The sequence below is a fragment of the Aspergillus steynii genome, assembly GCF_002849105.1.
Source record: "Aspergillus steynii IBT 23096 chromosome Unknown P170scaffold_6, whole genome shotgun sequence".
Taxonomy (NCBI): Eukaryota; Fungi; Ascomycota; class Eurotiomycetes; order Eurotiales; family Aspergillaceae; genus Aspergillus; species Aspergillus steynii.
Window position 1 is genome coordinate 2,364,171 of NW_020194403.1, and position 15,272 is coordinate 2,379,442.

The 15,272-nt window shown below is 53.8% G+C and overlaps 4 protein-coding genes across 4 annotated transcripts; 1 reads left to right on the forward strand and 3 right to left on the reverse strand.

The window, feature by feature from the left end:
- Positions 1 to 91: 91 nt before the first annotated feature.
- P170DRAFT_438804 (uncharacterized protein) lies at positions 92 to 1,877 on the reverse strand. Its single transcript, XM_024849686.1, has one exon. The coding sequence runs from the start codon at positions 1,763 to 1,765 to the stop codon at positions 137 to 139; it is 1,629 nt and encodes a 542-aa protein (XP_024702385.1). The 5' UTR covers positions 1,766 to 1,877; the 3' UTR covers positions 92 to 136.
- A 1,387-nt stretch (positions 1,878 to 3,264) lies between these two features.
- P170DRAFT_438805 (NADH:flavin oxidoreductase/NADH oxidase family protein) lies at positions 3,265 to 5,700 on the reverse strand. The gene is made up of 9 exons (XM_024849687.1): positions 5,371 to 5,700; positions 5,212 to 5,317; positions 4,717 to 5,136; positions 4,616 to 4,635; positions 4,324 to 4,560; positions 3,862 to 4,227; positions 3,691 to 3,770; positions 3,532 to 3,635; positions 3,265 to 3,472 (listed from the first exon to the last, which is right to left on the reverse strand). Exons 1-7 carry the CDS (start codon positions 5,437 to 5,439, stop codon positions 3,702 to 3,704), a joined length of 1,287 nt encoding a protein of 428 aa, XP_024702386.1. The 5' UTR covers positions 5,440 to 5,700; the 3' UTR covers positions 3,265 to 3,472; positions 3,532 to 3,635; positions 3,691 to 3,701.
- Positions 5,701 to 5,806: 106 nt separating this feature from the next.
- Positions 5,807 to 8,446, reverse strand: P170DRAFT_438806 (NAD-dependent malic enzyme). Its single transcript, XM_024849688.1, has 6 exons — positions 8,231 to 8,446; positions 8,029 to 8,135; positions 7,860 to 7,972; positions 7,722 to 7,800; positions 7,235 to 7,583; positions 5,807 to 7,172 (listed from the first exon to the last, which is right to left on the reverse strand). The coding sequence occupies exons 1-6, from the start codon at positions 8,299 to 8,301 to the stop codon at positions 6,101 to 6,103; spliced, it is 1,791 nt and encodes a 596-aa protein (XP_024702387.1). The 5' UTR covers positions 8,302 to 8,446; the 3' UTR covers positions 5,807 to 6,100.
- A 3,947-nt stretch (positions 8,447 to 12,393) lies between these two features.
- Positions 12,394 to 15,156, forward strand: P170DRAFT_438809 (uncharacterized protein). The gene is made up of 2 exons (XM_024849689.1): positions 12,394 to 13,035; positions 13,118 to 15,156. The coding sequence occupies exons 1-2, from the start codon at positions 12,639 to 12,641 to the stop codon at positions 14,920 to 14,922; spliced, it is 2,202 nt and encodes a 733-aa protein (XP_024702388.1). The 5' UTR covers positions 12,394 to 12,638; the 3' UTR covers positions 14,923 to 15,156.
- Positions 15,157 to 15,272: the final 116 nt, after the last annotated feature.

A 15,272-nucleotide genomic window follows, 5' to 3' on the forward strand; every position in this document is an offset into this window, starting at 1 on the left:
GAACCTGATTGCTGAATATCATAAACTTGAAGTGGAAAAAAGTAAAAGGGGAGGAGGGCTATATCACCCCTATGTCTTATGGATGACCTGTCATTGAACATCTCCGTGGGTAATTAAAATAAAAAAATAAAACCAACTATTCCACCAAAGCCCCCCTTTCCGGATCCTGCAACCTCGCCATCTCCAACATGAGCCGATAAAGATAGACCGCCCGAACCACGTCCCTCAAGGCCTTTCCAAACCAGACCCTCCCCTGGTCCGCGATATCCTTAGCAATTCCCCGCCCCTTCCCAGTCAACATGAGATAGGACACCATCTCAGGAAGCTCATGCATGGCCTGGCTGACAGGGATGAAGTGGACCCACGGCACCAGACGATCGTCATGCCACTCTCGCAGGAGGGTTTGTTTGAGGGGGGCGGATTTCGACGCAAGGAGCCGGTGGAAGCGGCCGCTGATGCCGTTTCCGTCGGTGTCGAAGACGAGGCGCGCGCGTAGGGCGTGGTGCTTGTCGGTGCGGGGTTTGAGGCGGAAGAATGAGCGTTGCTGGGCGCAGTAGGGTCTTGTGCACTGGAGTAGGGTTGTGAAGGCGACGTCGAAGAGTCGGGTGTTGAGGAAGGAGGATGGGTGAAGGTGGACGGCGCCGGTGGGGGTTTTGTGGAGGTAGTAGTAGGGATACTGGGGATGATGGCGGTGGTGTAGATTCTGCGCCAGCGCGACGAATCGTTGACGGTGGAAGTGTGGCCACTGGTCGTCGTTCGTGACGAAGCCGCCGGTGGTAGACCCGGCCCAGGAGATGGTGTTGCGCTTGTGGGCCCATTCGACGTCGTGGGCTTCGGTGTACTGGAATTCGGGCTCGATGTAGGCGGGGCTGGGGTAGAGTATGTCGCCCATGGTTGACAGCGCGCCGGTGGACAGGACAGGCACGAGGCCTTCGATCAGGCGGAAAGTCGTCGGGCTCATCAGCAGGCCGTGCATGGCGCCGTACTCGGGGTGTCGACAGAGGTCTAGCGCTGGTGGGCGATCGGCGACGAGAGGGAGGGCAGAGGGCTGTTGGCCTAGGTGGCGATTCTCCGGCACTTGGGAGGAGCAGGGTTTCGTGGGCATATTCATGACCGACTGTCTGGAGAAATCGGTTATGTTGAACTGGCCGATGTCAACCGACGACCCGCGAGGATCTGGCGGGATCATCACTCGAGGCTCGTCAAGATGATTGACAAGGAACTTGATGTCCGGTAGTGCACCGCGCAGGTCTCCCAGCGCTGTATTGAATAGGAACTGGATGCTCCTGTCGCGAGCGCGATACGGGTGCCGACAGGAAGTGTGAGCCAGGGACCCCGAGAATTCACAGAGCCACAGCTCGCTGTTCGGGGCATGATACGCGCGGCTCATGACTTGCAAAAACTCCTCGCCAGTCTGCCTCCAAAAAGGCGAAATACCACTGTAGAGCGTGTCGAAGTCGTCAATGATAGGTGAATGATGCCGCTTTGCATACTCAAACCAGGCTTCGAAGCCGGGTGGTGGTGGGACCCCGTATCGACGTACATACTCGTCACAAGCGGCAGAGTAATTTGCAGACTGGCTTTTGATTAGGCCCTCAAATTTCAGTCGAGATTCATGAATCAAAGCTTCGATAGGGTGGTCATGGGAATGAATCAGTGAAGATTGAGCGGCTCGGATGTGAAGCATGTTGTCAAGGAATGGGACCAGAGAAACAAGAGAAAAGGACCACAGCGCCAACTTTAGTCTCGGAGGCGATGGAAGCATGTGAATCATCTGGCCAAGGGCAATATAAGAGGCTGTGAGATGCAAAAAAGCCCGGGTGCCAGAAGAGTGAAGAGTGAACGGAGGGAGGGATAATGGACAGCATGCTAAACGTGCCCGCAGCACTGACGGGGAGCCAGGAAGATTGTCGAGCCTGAGATGGAGACTGTCAGTGTCGATATAGTAAATCAGTCAACTTTTATCGATATGGATCCATGACATACAACTCGAGTCATAAAATACCAGGCCAAAGCTTTCATCACGCCTAGTATCACGGCAGGCCCCATTTCGCTTTTAGGGAAACCGAAAGCAACTGTTTCAATGCCTAAGATGATGACTAGCACAGCTAAAACACGCATTGAAAGAGGGAGAGCCGCTTCTTCAATGTCGAAAGATCGAGCGGCCTTATGCGTGAGAATCACCAGGATGAAGAATTGAGCCACGACGGCCACGGTCGTAAAGACAGATGATAGGAGTATTCGAGGGTCCCAATCTGACAAAGTACCGACGAGGAATAAAGCCACCACGGTTGTGCCCCAAAGAGTATCGATAAATATTGAGAGAACCCCCGAGTTGCCCCCGGACGAACAGTCAAGATACTTGTGGGCTACCAGGAGTAATGGAGTCAATACTTGCTGTTTGCTATTAGTGGTACTCAACCCCTACTCTGACACCAAAGGATGCTTACCAGAAGTTCAATCGGGCTATTCTCGACTTTGAACCAAGAAACAATGCCCACGCTCAGAGCAACAGCCCATAAGGCCGTCTTAGAGACGGGCTGAACTCCGGTGTTGTTAACAAGCCCACCATCTGCCCTCCCAGCCATGTTGAAGAAAGTCGGCAGCAGTATCCAGCCAAGCATCTCGGAGAAGAGCTCGGGTTGTCGGGAAGATAGGAAGTCGGTCACCATCATGCATAGCAGACTTGCCCCCGCCAGCCATATAGCCCGACCAGACCGTTTGGAGTGCATCACTGTCCACTTCGCTGACCCTTTGTCAGTCGTTAATTCCCGCGAGATCTAGGACTTCGTCAGACTCCTAGCTGGTAAAGCTTAAGATCGAGGTCGCGAAGCGCTCCCTTTGTATCATCCCATTTTCCGCTCTCAATCACTCACCAATATATCCCCCGCACCTTATTTCTCCACCAGGCGGATGACTGCATCGTTCCGGTGGCTTCAAAGAATAGCTTCGTTGTTCCAATGTAAGCTCGCAATGTAGATATATTGGTGTTGGCGCGGTAGATGAGGCCCAACCGCAACCGCTATTGAAACTTGGCGGCAATAGATGCCCAGGACGTCGGGATAGTCCAGCAAACCAAGCCGAGGAGGGCTTGAAGCAAGAAGCAACGCCGTCCATAACGAAGGAGTGTTCGAGGAGAAATAGATATCAATGGATGCCTGATGAGTAGTCCAAGATTCCAAAATCCCCAAGCTGGGTTTACCGCGATGAAGGTAGGACTCCCCTGTACGACATGAAGCATCCAAAGAAGTCAAAGTGTAGATATCCGGGGGATAGATGATAGATGCTAAGTCCTAGACTCGCTAGTTGGCTGCCAAGCAGCTAGAGGGGCCAACAAAGGCTCAATCAATAGGTCGAGAGACGCCGGTCGTCCTCTTTGTGACTCTCTTGGCTTCCTATAGCATTGGTGTAATGATTAGATTGTGGCTATTATGCTGTCCATGGCGACTAGACTGCGAGTTGCTTCCTGCTTCTGAAGGATGTGTCACTCAATAAGAGGGCTTAGGATCAGACTATTTCGAATGGACATACAGACATGTAGAATGCGTGATGTAAGGTATATGAACAGGCAATAATTATGTTCCCTTCATCTCTCTAGTTTCTCTATATCTACGCTTAGTGCAGACCACGAGGACCTGACGTGACTTCCCATATCAGTATCAACATCAACAGACAAGAAGAGGTCCTCACATCAGAACATATCACCCAAATCCCGGCACAACCGTCTTCAAACCCTTCGCTATCCTCCCAATCTGACCCGAGTAATACGCCTGTTGAGATTAAATCCGTTAGCCTCTCTTCCTCTCTCCCTCCTTCTTCCTCCCTCTCAACCACCTCAAAACAAGGAAAAAGGGAACTCACACTCTCCACCCCCGCCCCCACGCTCTTAATACCCAACCACTTAATCACCCTCATCACCAACGGCGCCTGCACCTTTCCCAGCACCAGCCCCGCCTCATGGGCATCCAGGCTCTCGTCAAGAATCCGACCCGGGAGGTCAGGCGCCACGGCAGCCGGGCGGCCGATGCCGATCAGATCGCATGCGTTCTGGGCCAGCGCGGCTTCGGCGCCGGCGCGTGTGCGGAACCCACCCGTTAGCATGAGCGTGAGAGATGGGTATCGGGAACGGGTCTGTTGCGCGAAGTCGAGGAAGAAAGCTTCGCGGGAGAGAGTTGATTTGGATTTAGATTCGGATTGGGAGTTGGGGGTGGGGTCGGAGCCCAACATCTATATCATGTTATCATGTTGTGACTAGGTGATGTGCTGTGTACGTTCTTGGGGGTGGTGTGAGTATAGAAGGAAAAGGAAGGGAAACGAACTCACCTGCGGATCCTGATAGCTTCCCCCGCTGACTTCTAAAAAGTCGATCCCCGCGTCCACGAGCAGTCCGATCTGCATCATAGTATCTTCAAAGGAGGCGGAGTCGTGGTCTGCCGAGTTCAGCTTAATGCCGACGCAGAAAGACGGGGGTACAACGGCACGGATCTGCGCGATGATGTCGAGGACAAATTTGGCGCGTTTGGCAGGGGTGCCGCCATATGCGTCTGTTCGGTGGTTGGTCTTTTTTCATATGTTAGTGGAATGATCTGAGAAGGAGGGTTGAAGTGAGACAAACCTTAGGGTTGAGGAATTGATCTGCAGTTCGGGCCAGAGTTAGCCACCAATTCAGATAGGTATTCCAGACACTGAATCAGACAGGGGGGAGAATGATAATACCCAATAAATACCCATGTGCACCATGCAACTCAATCCCCCCAAACCCACTATCCGCCATCAACCTGGCGGCATCGACAAACCGCGCCGTGACGTTATCGATATCCGCCTGGCTCATCTCCCTCGGCACCGGAAACGTCATCCAGCTGACGAACCGCTGGATGCAACTATCCCCCATCTCCAAGGGGATCGCACTCGGCGCGATTGTCGGCGCAAACAGCCCGCGTTTCCCAGCGACCCGGAACGACTGCCGACCGGGATGGCAGAGCTGCACGACGGCGGGGGTGCCGTGCTGCTGAGCGGCGCGGGCAAAGCGGGACCAGGTCTCCACGAGGGCGGCGTCATGCTGGGCGTCGACGTAGGGGTGGCTCAAGGATGTGTCGAAGGGCGTGCCGAGGTGGTTGATGTCGACCTGCATGTTTCCTGCGCAGTGTTAGGTACTGCATTGCCCTTTGGGAGAGGAACAGTCTAGAGCCAGAACGATAAGTTCAAACGAACCGGTCAGAATCGATCCCCAACCACCCTGTCCCCATTGATTGTACGCTTCGATAAGATCCGGCGTGGGGGTGTTGCTCCAACCGGCCAGCATCTCGGCCATGGCGGCCTATACAATCGTCAGCGAGATCGTCTAGGAGCAGCCGAATCTTGGGTACATACCTTGACCAATCTATTCGGGAAGACCAGTCCGCAAGGGAGCTTGACCGGGTCTGTCAATTGCGATGGCATCTTGGTGTATTTCTCTTAGAGTATTTCTGGCGATGAGTGGGTGCCAGTATGGATATGAAGGAATGGACGGTACAGGGGATGGTCAAGACAAAGGATACTCATATATGAAGAGAGCAGCCGAGGCACGAATGGAAACCCTCATTGCGGTGGAGAAGATCGGCGGACTAGTTGATGCCATGGACGGTTGACAAGACGAAAAGGTCAAGCGTTGCGAGCGGCAGCGGAGGTTAATCGCTGGTCGGCCATTTCAGTCTCTCCGGCTCCACCGGGCTGTTTATTAATCACTGCCGGAGTAGTACGGCGCAGTTAGCACTACGTTGAACTACGCAAGGACATAGTTAACTACCTATGCAAGGGCAGTTGTAAGTAAATGTAAGTATGCAAATCCGAGATTCATTGATTCATCTAAATTGCTAATTCACACCCGCCCATCTAAACCATCTAGACCAAAAACCAGGTTCTGCATCGGACGGGAGGAAGCTTTTGGCCAATTAAAGAATATTTGCAGATTCCGAGAAAGAACGGGGTATAACTGAAAAACATCGGGTCTTCCAACAGGGCAAGAGAAACGCTTCAAGAAACAGAACGGGAAGGATATGTCATGAACAGGACAGGACTGCCATGAACATGGGGATCAAAAAATTTATAAAAGAGAACGCATTTACAGCTTGGCGTTCTTGTCCTCCTCGCTCGACAGTCCGTTCAGAGCGAAGGAAGAAGGTCCAAGGCTGGACAGCAGAGCGCCGACCTCACGCTCCAAAGCCAACACTTCGGTGTGGGGGTCGTACATGCGAGCCTTGATCCAGGCGTCCAGAGCCTCGTCCGTCATGTTGCGCAGAGGCGTCTCGCGGTCCACCTTGTCGATCTGGGCCGCGCGGATGACCTTGCGGGCCACCACGACGCTGACGGAGCGGATGCGGGTGAGGTCGGGATAGAGAAGACCCCGGTCGATCTCCTCCGCGGTGAGGGCCTGGGACAGAGCCTCGCCCGAAGCATAGATCATGCTGTCGGTGACCTTGACGGCCTTGGAGAGGATGGTACCCATGCCGATACCCGGGAAGACGTACATGTTGTTGCCCTGTCCGGGGTAGTAGGTGCGGGTCTCGCCGGCCGAGTTGGTGAACGAGAAGGGCTGGAAGGGAGAACCAGAGGCAAAGAGGGCCCGGCCGTCCGTGTTGGTGACAGCGCTCTCGTAGTCACACTCCGACTTGGACGAGGGGTTGGACAGAGGGAAGATGATAGGGTGGGTGTTCCACTCGGCCATCTTGCCCAGGATCTGCGGCGTGAAAACGCCGCCCATGGTGGACAGACCCATCAGGATGGTGGGCTTCACGTGGTCGACGACCTCCTCGAGGTTCTTGAGCTGCTGGCCCTGGTTGTCCGACCGGGCAAAGTACACCTTGTGGTCGGCGAGCTTGTCGCCGCGGTCCAGGGTGACGAGACCCTTGGTGTCGACGAGGTAGAAGCAAGCACGGGCCTCATCCTCGGTCATGCCTTCGCGCACGAAGAAGTCGACGATCTGCTTGGCCACACCCACGCCGGCACTTCCCGCACCGAAGAAGACGGCGCGGTGCTCCTTGCAGGGAAGTCCCGAGCGCTTCACGGCGTTGATGACACCGCCGAGGATGACGGCTCCGGTACCCTGGATGTCATCGTTGAAACAGGTGTAGGTGTCACGGTAACGCTCCAGAGCGGGGAAGGGGTTCTTGAAGTCCTCGAACTGAATCACAATACTAGAAATCCCGTTAGCGTCCGGAGGGTCGGAAGAGATTGGGACGATCGGACGGAAACTTACCCAGGCCAGCGCTCGGTGAGAGCGGTCATCAGCTCATCCATAAACTCCAGCTCCTGCTCGGGGGTGACCTTGTCGTGGCGGCTGCCCATGTAGAGCGGGTCTTCCCGGAGAGTCTTGTTGCTGGTGCCCAGATCTAGGGTCAGGGGCAGAGTGGCCTCGGGACGAATACCGGCACATGCAGTGTACAGGGCCAACTTGCCAATGGGAATGCCCATGCCGTTGATGCCAAGATCGCCCAAGCCAAGAATTCGGGAGCCATCGGTGATGCAGGTGATCTCCACATTGGGCTGGGGCCAGTTGGCAATGACGGCCGCCAGATTGCCGCGATCTTCCCAGCTCAGGTACATGCCTATTTATCCCGAGATTAGCATGCGAATTTATCCCGGCCATGTGGGGAATGGGGCAGAGCTATCGACAAGGGTTGAATGTTGGGGGTTTTTGATTGGCACATATGACCAACAGAAGAAAAAAAAAAAAAAAAACTTACCCTCAGGCTGCTGGTAGATCTCGGACCATCGCTGACAAGCTTCACCAACAACGGGAGTATAGATGAGGGGAGTCAACTCCTGCGCAGGCGTTAGAAAACGTATTCTATCTGCGATAGATTTTTACGGCGTTCACTTACCCGCAGGTGGTCCGACACGAGACGGTAGAAAAGGTGCACATTGTTCTTGCGGATGGTGCTCAGGTAGAGGAATTTGTCAATGGGCGAGCTCTTCAGGGCCAATTGAGCCAGACCTAACGATAGAATTAGTTTTCTGGCTAGAATGGTGGTGGATGGTGGGTATACGAACAGCGCGTCTTCTGAACCTCGTAGGACTCCGCACGCGGGGGAGTCAGACCGTAGGTGCGGAGATACTTGCGAATGTAGGGAGGGTTCGCGGTGTCGTAATTCGACTCCCTACGAAGGACGATTGAGTCAGTGATCATTCATAGTATACAAAGGATAGTGTATGATATTGATTTTTCAGTCCTAGGAAGAATTGGAAGACGTACACTGGAGCGGCGTGGCTCACGTTGGGGGTCGCGTGGACCGGCCGGCCTTGCTGCGCGGGATAACGAGCCATGGTGGCAAGCGGAGTGACGTGCAAACCGGGTTGAGAACGAATTCCGGGAGACGACGACGAAGTGGAAGACAACGAGGCAGTTGAGATAGTAGAGGAAGAGGAGGCAGAGAGAGAGGTAGTCAAGGGGAATGTAGAAAAAAGGGCGGACGAAGAGAAAGATCGAGACGAGGCCACAGGTGGCAGTCTGATTTTATGTAGGCGCACTAGCATTGAACCCCCCTGAGCACGAATCCACCGCATTCCGATGGACAAGAGGCAGCACCGGTTGTGATCTCCAACGAGGTCGTCGCCAGGACTAAAGAGCGCAGCAGTGGATGGGATGGAGGAAGGCGATGGCTCAGCGATCGGGAAGAGTCGGGGGCGAAGGAGCCAGTCAGAGGCCCGGGGATTGGGACGGTGGATATCGGGGGCGGCGGTTGCATGGCAGCGAACCGTTTCGACCGAGTCACGGTGGGAATGGGATACGAAGCTTTCTGGGAAATTGGGGAGGCCAGTGGAAATGGCGAAACGAATTTGGGCGGTCGTGTGGAGAAGCGAGCGAGAAAAAACGGGAGACGCTCCGAAGGCGAATGCGGAGATATTTTTTTGTCTTTTTTTTACTTTTTAGTTGAGAAAAAGGAATTTAAAAAAAAAAAAGGAATAAAAAAGGAATAAAAAAAGAAAAAAGAAATGCCAGGGACCGAATGAGCGCCCCGAAACAATGAGGTGAGGCAATTTCGATGCCTCCAGGACGATAACTACCGTGTAGCACGCAGTACGACAGGAAAAGGCAGGAGTTCAATTTAATTTGGGCGCCGAAGAGTTGGGGACGTGATCTGTCCAGTGGGGGATTTTTTTTTCTCGCGTTTCTTTTTCGAATCTATTTTAATTTTCCATTCTCTTCTCCTCATCTGGACGGTGCCCATTGGCCCCGTTGGTTTTCGTGATTGACATGGCTTTGCTTGCTGACTCCATACGAGTACTCCGGTAGAGGTTACTATTCCGCAGGTAACTATGTTTTTTTTGTTGAGATTTCCTCTGAACCCTTCCGTCCCCTGCTCTTTTTTCTTTTCTTTTCTTTCTTTTTTTGTTGAGCGTCCGGACTAAGCGAGATTTTACCTTTCTACAATTTCCAATTGAAGCAGTGATTTGTATACCTGGTCACTCCGGTCCAAAATCCTCAACATACTCCGGACTCCGCTTCTCGTCGCACTGAGAGTACTGACTACTGAGGAATTCCCACGGCCAGCATCCGACGTGCCTTTGTCTTTTTGTAATCGATTCCCTCTTGCTGGTGGAGCGTGGAGCCGGACCAAACATCCAAACCTCAACTCAAGTCCAATTCCAGAGGCTAAAAGGGTCCGGTGGAGCCGGTCTCATGTGGCAGCAATTAGGCTTAGAGTCGCTAACTTCCTAGTGACTAAATGACTAGTGGCAGGCTAAACTGCGAGAGGAAGGGTTCCAGACTGGCCAGGTGAAGCTGCGAGATTCTTCATCGTCCCCGCAGAGTCAGCGCGGCCCGGAGCCTGCCCGAGTTCGGCTTGCTTGACTCAGCGTCGGTCGGCTTGTTATTCATCTTCTCCGTATTTATCTTGGATTCTTCTTCTATTACTCTTATACGGACTACTCCATGGCGTAATCCCGACACGCGACCACTATCCAATTCGTACCTCTGCCTCGACTACATTTCCTCACCGACGTATTCTCCGGGTCCTTCCTGCTTGCATGCATGCATCCCTTGACGTACGTAATATCCCTACCTGGTAACTACCGTAGGTATTCCGTAGAGGACGGAGTATGTAGGATTCCTGCACAACCCTCCAGTTCCGCCGGATTGCGACATTTTCGCATTTCTCTCCTTCGTACCCAGTTTCCTCGCCGTGTTTCATTTCGTCGGGCCCTCTCCAAAACAACTCCAAATCCCTTGGACCTGCCTGCCCCCTTGTCCAATGACAGCCGAAACCACGATGCCTCCGCGCCGATCGGGCCCGGCCGATGGAGCCTTCGGATGGATCCCAGTCTCCTAGCTGCTCCGTAGCTTCGCTCGACCAACGCCCAGACGATAATGTGCATATTATCAATCCGCCTCCGTTGCAAGACGTCCGGAGTTAGGGCTCTGCTCTGCTTACCCTGGGCGCGCTGACCGACTAGTGAGGAAGCAAGTGAGACTTGAATTCCGAGTGCTGGATTAGTGATGGACGGCAGTTTGGACCGTTCGAGCCCGTCTCTGCAAGTGCCAAAGTACCCATTAGTCAGGGTGGGTTGGGATTTGATTTTTCATGAATAGTCAATCTTGTATTGGAAAAAGAAATATTGGAAAAAAAAAGTAAAATAAAATACTTAAAACCCAAAAATAAAAATAAAAAAAGGCACAAACCAATCAATAAAAGCCGCCGCCTCATTGGCCGCGAATCCTTGAGTCATTTATGCATCGCGTCGAGGGGGATGGAATATACGGAGTAGCCCTCATACTGTGACTTCACGGCCTTCCCCTTGCCTCGCCTCGCCTCGTATCGCGTCGCCTTCGGGTTCCTCCTTCTGGTAGTTCTGAATTCACCTCTACGAAGGCCGTCATGTCATGTCATGTCATCCACAAAGAGTCCGGTCGGATCTACACGCGACCCTATTCTATACTCTATACTGCATAGTTCCCTCTCCCAGTATCCAACTTGCTCGATAGTTAATCCCGATCTGCTCCGCTCCTCGAACTCTCCCCCGGAGTTTCGCCCAATTCATGCACTGCATGGATCACAAGCAAAAGCTTGGTCGGGGCCGCCACGGCTGATCTTTCCCCTTGTCAGTAGTCATACGGAGATTCTGATTCATCGCCCCCTGTACCTCGTAACGTTTCTCCTTCTAGAGTATGTGCATCCCGTGGAGACTCATCGCTGTACCCCAATTCCCTCACGCCCTCCGATATGCACCCCTGCAGGACGAGGTATATTCGGAACGGAGGAGGTCCAAGCCCCGGGAGGTCTTTGTCCTCTGTCGATCTGCCTCTTTCGGCTTATCGTGAACTCAGAGTCCCAGAGTCATCAGAAAACCAGTACTCGACCATCCCCCGACAGAAATCCGTTGGGGAGGAAGCGTGCCACAGGTCCCAACTGTTTCCGCCCAGCTGTCGGGCCTGGGATGTGACGAGTCGGACGCATGCGCACTTAGTCCTGGGAGGCAGGTAGCTCTCCCCGGATTTCCCCTCACCAGGTTTACCTTCAAGGGGAATAGTTCCGTCAACCGGCAAAAAGGGGATGAGTTAAAAAAGAGATGGGGAACATCAGCCACCCCCAGATTTTCCAATGGGATTGGACCGGACAGGGCTGGCAGGGCTGGAGATGGGTCGGTTGCTGGCGAACTGCTGGCTGCTCGGAGTACTGTACGCCGCATGGCAGGTCCGGGTGGGAAGAGTCTCCACATCCAAGTGACGTGCAGCGATCCTGGTTGTTATGGAGTCAGGAACGTCTCTTTTCTGCTTGGTTAAGGCTGGTTTCTGTTGATTGGATGTTTGGGATCGATCAGATCTGGGGTTTTGCAGCTTGGGAGGCTGTCGAAGGCTGTTGCTTACCTTGTTCTGTGTACTGATTCCACCAGCCTTCCAGCACAATTCCACCGCGGCTGGTTTGCGTGTCGTTTATGTGGCCAATGCACCCAGTATAGCAAGCGCAACATTCGACCGACGATACTCGATACTCCCAGACTTTCAAACCCCAGAAAGCCCAGGAAACCGCGTGGAATTCGATATCGACAAACCACGCGACACGCACTAAACCGTTTACGGTAATTTGCTGTCGAGGGCGGATGCCTGAGCTCTCAGGTGTTGACTGGAGCGTTCTTACGTCACACGTCGATCATCATAACTAGCGAGTCAACTACGCTTGAACTAAAGTTGGATTGGCCAGCAGGAATTGGTCTTGCGGGTTCGAGACCGAGTTGGTTTATGCAGCCAGTGCCGTGTTGTCTGGTGATCGGAGTCGTGAGGTTGCGATCAGTCAATTCATTGTTCCTGGGCATGGATAGATGGCTCCTCTAGAGATGGTACCGGGTGATAGCTTATTGCAATATCTTAAGGTCAGACCATCTTGATTTATCTTGTATGCTGCATCCTATCATTATCGACAGGATCTGAAAAACAGATCACCTGATGTAAAAGCGGCGACGGTGACGCAAGAGTGAAATGAAATGCCAACGAAGACCGGCTCAATGCAGTTAGTCCGCCTGCCATGACATGCCATTCCACGCCTCCGCTTTCCCAATCCCTCTCTTCCTCTCCTTGACAATCCATCCGACGACCATCGGGCATCGCACCCCCTACAAACAATTCATCCCGATAGCGACGTCGACGGGTCGGCCCATCGCCCACCATGCCGCACGAGGAGACCGAGCCGCTTCTCCCGCGATACGAGGAGGACACCACCCTCCAGCGCCGCCTGCATCAGAAGCTACACACCTATCAGATGCTTCGCGCCCTCTCGGAGGGTTACATGCCGTCGACCGACCAAGTCATCGCCAATCTCCGCACCCTATTGGCCACCGACATCCTCAATCCTCGGTCTCAGGAGATCGGCTCCGTCGGCCGCCAATTGATTCGGGATTGCCGTCTCTGGGTCCAGGTGTTCATCGAGCTACTGCGGGATAAAAATGGAACCGATCAGCTGCAGGATTTTCTGTGGCATTTGGCCCGATCTCGTGCCTCCTTGGACCCGAATCATCTCTCGCAGCATGCCGCCCAGGTGAAGGCCAGGGCGGATACCAAAACCGGTATGCATCTCTATTGTGTTCTATTCCGAGGCTTCCCGACGGGTGGGATGTCGATTACCAAGGCCTAGCTGACGAGATGCAGCGTATGATAGTCTCCGAACAGTGGGACAGCTCCTTCTGACCAATGCGGACTTTCGGCTCTTCGTCAATGACCTGACCACCGTCGGCCGTCAGATCTTCTCGGACACGGCATTCTCCCTGTCGAATGCCTCGCAGCAGGTGGGCGAGCAGCTGAAACCGTCCGACGAGGATGTACAGGCAGTGCAGAAGGCGGGTGCGGACGAGGGTCGCGCGCCGACCAAGGAGGACTTGCGCAACGAGGCCGAAGAACTGGTCGATGTGGCGGGCAGTGGGGTGGTCCGTACGGGCCGGGATGCCGTGGATAGCGCCAAAGAACATCTCGGCGAGCAAGAGAAGGAGACTCTGTTCTATCGGCTGAAACAGGCCGTTCTGAGACTGCGGCAGCGACCGGATTATACAGATTCCGTCGCGACGCTAGGACAGCTGGTGACTCGTTATGCTGCGATCTATGCCAATGTCGCCTCCGATGTCGTCACGACCGCCGAGGACGAGGTGGACATTAATGCAGACCTCAAAGAGGCGGTGGAAAGGTTCTGGGTGCTACTTCAGTCATTCGGTGACTCGAAGGAGTGGAAAGTTCTAGAGCAGGACTTCTCGCAAGTGCTGCAGCATGCGAACAAGGACCCCGAGTTTGAGACATTCATGTCAGAAATTGGCTTCTCTATTCAGGAGATGCTGACCAACCCTGATTTCTTCGACAATGCCTCGGAAAAGATAGGTGAACTAGAAGGCAAGTCCAAGAAAGTGGGTGCTGGGTCCAATTTGCGCCAGGATGTGGATGCCTTCCTGGTACAGGCAAAACGGGCCCTGCGAACCGTTCCGGAAGACACCGCGGTGTCTAAGCTGGTGGATGTCACCAACAAAATCTACAAGGATGCATGGGCGGGGTATCATGACCAGAAAAGCCGACTGCCGGTCGACATGCTCGAAGTGCTCTTCCCTCTCATCCTCCGCCACATCCAGTACATCCCAATCCCGCGCCTTGAAATCTCCGCGCCAGAACTCGATCTTCTGCTGGAAAACTTGATACTGGAGCCGGGGCACGGTGTCCAATATTCCTCATTCCTTCCATATCGGATGCACCTCACCACGCGTAACGACATCGACATTTTGAAGAGACACTCGAAGCGTACAGAGACCGATTTGAAGACCACTTTCACCGCTACCGTCATGGGCCTCAACCTCAGCGCCTCGGAATTCGGATACTGGCTGCGCACGCACTCCGGCCCATTCTGCCTCTTCAAAGACGAAGGAATCGCCAGCTTCTTCCTGGACAAACGAGGCGTGGACATCTCCCTCGATATCGAAGTCGGCCGCGAACGCCTCGAGCAAATCTTCACCTTGCGCGGTGTGCGCGTGGTTATCCACAAGCTGAACTACAAAGTTCACCGCAGCAGATGGCGATTCCTTCTCTGGCTGACCAAGCCGTTCCTCAAACACATGCTGCGCCGGGTGCTTGAGAAAAAGATCGCCGAGCAGATCGTCCAGGCCGCGTTTGCCCTGAACCGCGAGCTGGTCTTCGCCCGGGAACGGCTGCGTGCCGCGCAAATCGCCAATCCCCGCGACCTGGCTAGTCTTGTCCGCGCCATCCTCGCTCGTCTTCAGCCCGTCTCGGACGTAGAGACCCGCATCGCTCTCGACGCGCCAGGTCGCGGCGTCTTCAAGGGCGTGTATGCTCCCGGGAGTCTGGCCAAGGTCTGGCACGAAGAAGCCCTGCGGGCTCAGGAAGCCATTGAAGAGGGTGAAGAAAGTCAGGGACTAGGACGGACATGGCGAAATGATATTTTTGATGTTCCGAGACGGTGATGTGTGGGTACTTAATGATGCCTGATGCTTAAATACTGATGTCGGGGCTGGGAGTGTCTCGATGCTACTTCTCTACTGACTGATCTGATCTGATTGATATGACGATACGAGCTGTATTTTCTTTTCTTTATGTTTTTATCTCCGGCTTATTGCACCGGACAGCTGTCAAATATCTAATGAATGCTATGCTACGAAATGGTATGAAAAATCAACGCCTCTCCGGCCCGCACATTGATCCATGTCAATTTTCCACTCGGTCAAAAAGGATATCAGTCTTTACCAGGTACCTAGTAGGCTTCGGTTCTCGCGACAGGGATTGTTTCGTCACGTGTCGATGCGCAGGCTGACGT

Bases quoted from the DNA above. Each gene is read 5' to 3' on its own strand.
- P170DRAFT_438809 (XM_024849689.1), top strand. From the start codon at position 12,639: ATGCCGCACGAGGAGACCGAGCCGCTTCTCCCGCGATACGAGGAGGAC. The intron at 13,036-13,117 runs GTATGCATCTCT...GACGAGATGCAG, and splicing joins CAGGGCGGATACCAAAACCG to CGTATGATAGTCTCCGAACA.
- P170DRAFT_438804 (XM_024849686.1), bottom strand. From the start codon at position 1,765: ATGCTTCCATCGCCTCCGAGACTAAAGTTGGCGCTGTGGTCCTTTTCT.
- P170DRAFT_438806 (XM_024849688.1), bottom strand. From the start codon at position 8,301: ATGGCTCGTTATCCCGCGCAGCAAGGCCGGCCGGTCCACGCGACCCCC. The intron at 7,973-8,028 runs GTTCGTATACCC...TTCTATCGTTAG, and splicing joins CGAGGTTCAGAAGACGCGCT to GTCTGGCTCAATTGGCCCTG. The intron at 7,584-7,721 runs GTAAGTTTTTTT...CGGGATAAATAG, and splicing joins GATCTACCAGCAGCCTGAGG to GCATGTACCTGAGCTGGGAA.
- P170DRAFT_438805 (XM_024849687.1), bottom strand. From the start codon at position 5,439: ATGCCATCGCAATTGACAGACCCGGTCAAGCTCCCTTGCGGACTGGTC. The intron at 4,636-4,716 runs GTATTATCATTC...CCCGAACTGCAG, and splicing joins TGCACATGGGTATTTATTGG to ATCAATTCCTCAACCCTAAG. The intron at 4,228-4,323 runs GTGAGTTCGTTT...AACATGATATAG, and splicing joins GAAGCTATCAGGATCCGCAG to ATGTTGGGCTCCGACCCCAC.